This window comes from Phaethon lepturus, unplaced genomic scaffold, assembly GCF_000687285.1.
Source record: "Phaethon lepturus isolate BGI_N335 unplaced genomic scaffold, ASM68728v1 scaffold38272, whole genome shotgun sequence".
In the NCBI taxonomy this organism is placed as follows: Eukaryota; Metazoa; Chordata; class Aves; order Phaethontiformes; family Phaethontidae; genus Phaethon; species Phaethon lepturus.
The window spans coordinates 16,452-17,743 of NW_010524775.1; the positions used below are offsets into that span (position 1 = coordinate 16,452).

The 1,292-nt window shown below is 37.2% G+C and overlaps 1 protein-coding gene across 1 annotated transcript in view; it reads right to left on the minus strand.

Moving 5' to 3' along the window:
* The window catches only part of MTFMT (mitochondrial methionyl-tRNA formyltransferase), a gene marked incomplete at its 5' end in the record, with an annotated part of 5,443 nt that continues 4,151 nt past the window's right edge, over window positions 1-1,292 (minus strand). The window contains 2 exons of the mRNA XM_010282554.1: window positions 1-454; window positions 775-857. Coding sequence (XP_010280856.1) covers window positions 266-454; window positions 775-857 — 272 coding nt within the window. The remainder of the gene's footprint in view (window positions 455-774; window positions 858-1,292) is intronic.

Sequence of the window (1,292 nt, forward strand, 5' to 3'; positions counted from 1 at the left end):
AAAAATACATTTATTACTCAACAGTGGAAACAAGGATTTATTCACTATCTTCAGCATTCACAGAGATTCTCTTCCTTGATGGGGGAAAGAGAAATGAGAATCACCAGGAACCCATGATGAAAACACGCAGATGACAGTATGATCAAACACTCTCGGAGGAAACCCCTTAACTAAGTTGAATATTGTAAGTGTGTATTGAAATACTTTGCATTACTATTAACTTACAGACATCTTCTTCCACATTTTAAAATACATCTATTGTTTTCTATCCTGTGCCAATATTTCCCTCTCTTTGAGTCTTTTTTGCCATGCTAAGTTTGAGTGTTTGAAATCTGCATTCCTGATGAACTGTTCTTGAGTCCTGCTGGAACCAAGAGTGCATATATCCGTTGTAGAAGTCAGCTGCTGTAAGCTTCTTTTTTAATATGACTGTTTTGATTCCAACCCAGCCATCCTAAAAATAAAAGCAAAAATACGGCAGTAAGCTTCTGCCATGTTTTAGAATTATGATCTTTAGCTCTCAGTAGGTTGGCTTACAAGACACATTTTATTTAATGTCATCGTGTTTGCAAGTGAGAATTTGACTTGTAATTAAGTGAAAAGCCTGTTAGTGAAAATTAAAAGTTCTTCAAGGTATCAAATAAAAAGACTGATGCTAATTTAAACTAGTTCAGTGAACAACAATGGACAATTAAGACAAAAGTTATGTAACACACAAATACCAAATGCCTCATCTTTAGGGCAGTGAGTATAAAACAAACGGGAAAAACCTACCTTGCAACAAGCTATCAGCGTTTGAGACACTTTATGGTACAGTAGTGAACCAGGAACAGCTCCATGGTCATTTAATATTTGATCTAAAAGAAAAGCAAGATTGTCTTGCATTTTTATGCCAACAAGTACAAAAAATTTTGAAACGCTCGTGTCTCATGATAATCATCTTGAGTCACTATTTTGCTCAAAAACATGTTATTGTATTCTGTGTTTTATGATACCCAAATGAGCAGGGGAGAATCAGAACAGTTACTCTCTGGCAGTGCTCCCCATCTGATCCATAAATAGTCGTTAAGCCCTGCATGCTTTGGCACACCACTCAGCCCACAAGGTGCTCAGACTCACGGACTACTACAGGAAAAGGTTTAAGCGACAGTACACAGGGACAGCTTTCTTCATGAGAGATCCCCAGACAACGGTATTAAAAGAGAATCTCCTAACTAAAGGATTAAAATCCTCTAATCTCAGGATTCACAAGACTATACCTGCTGCTTTCAACATCACCACAAAGCAGGAAT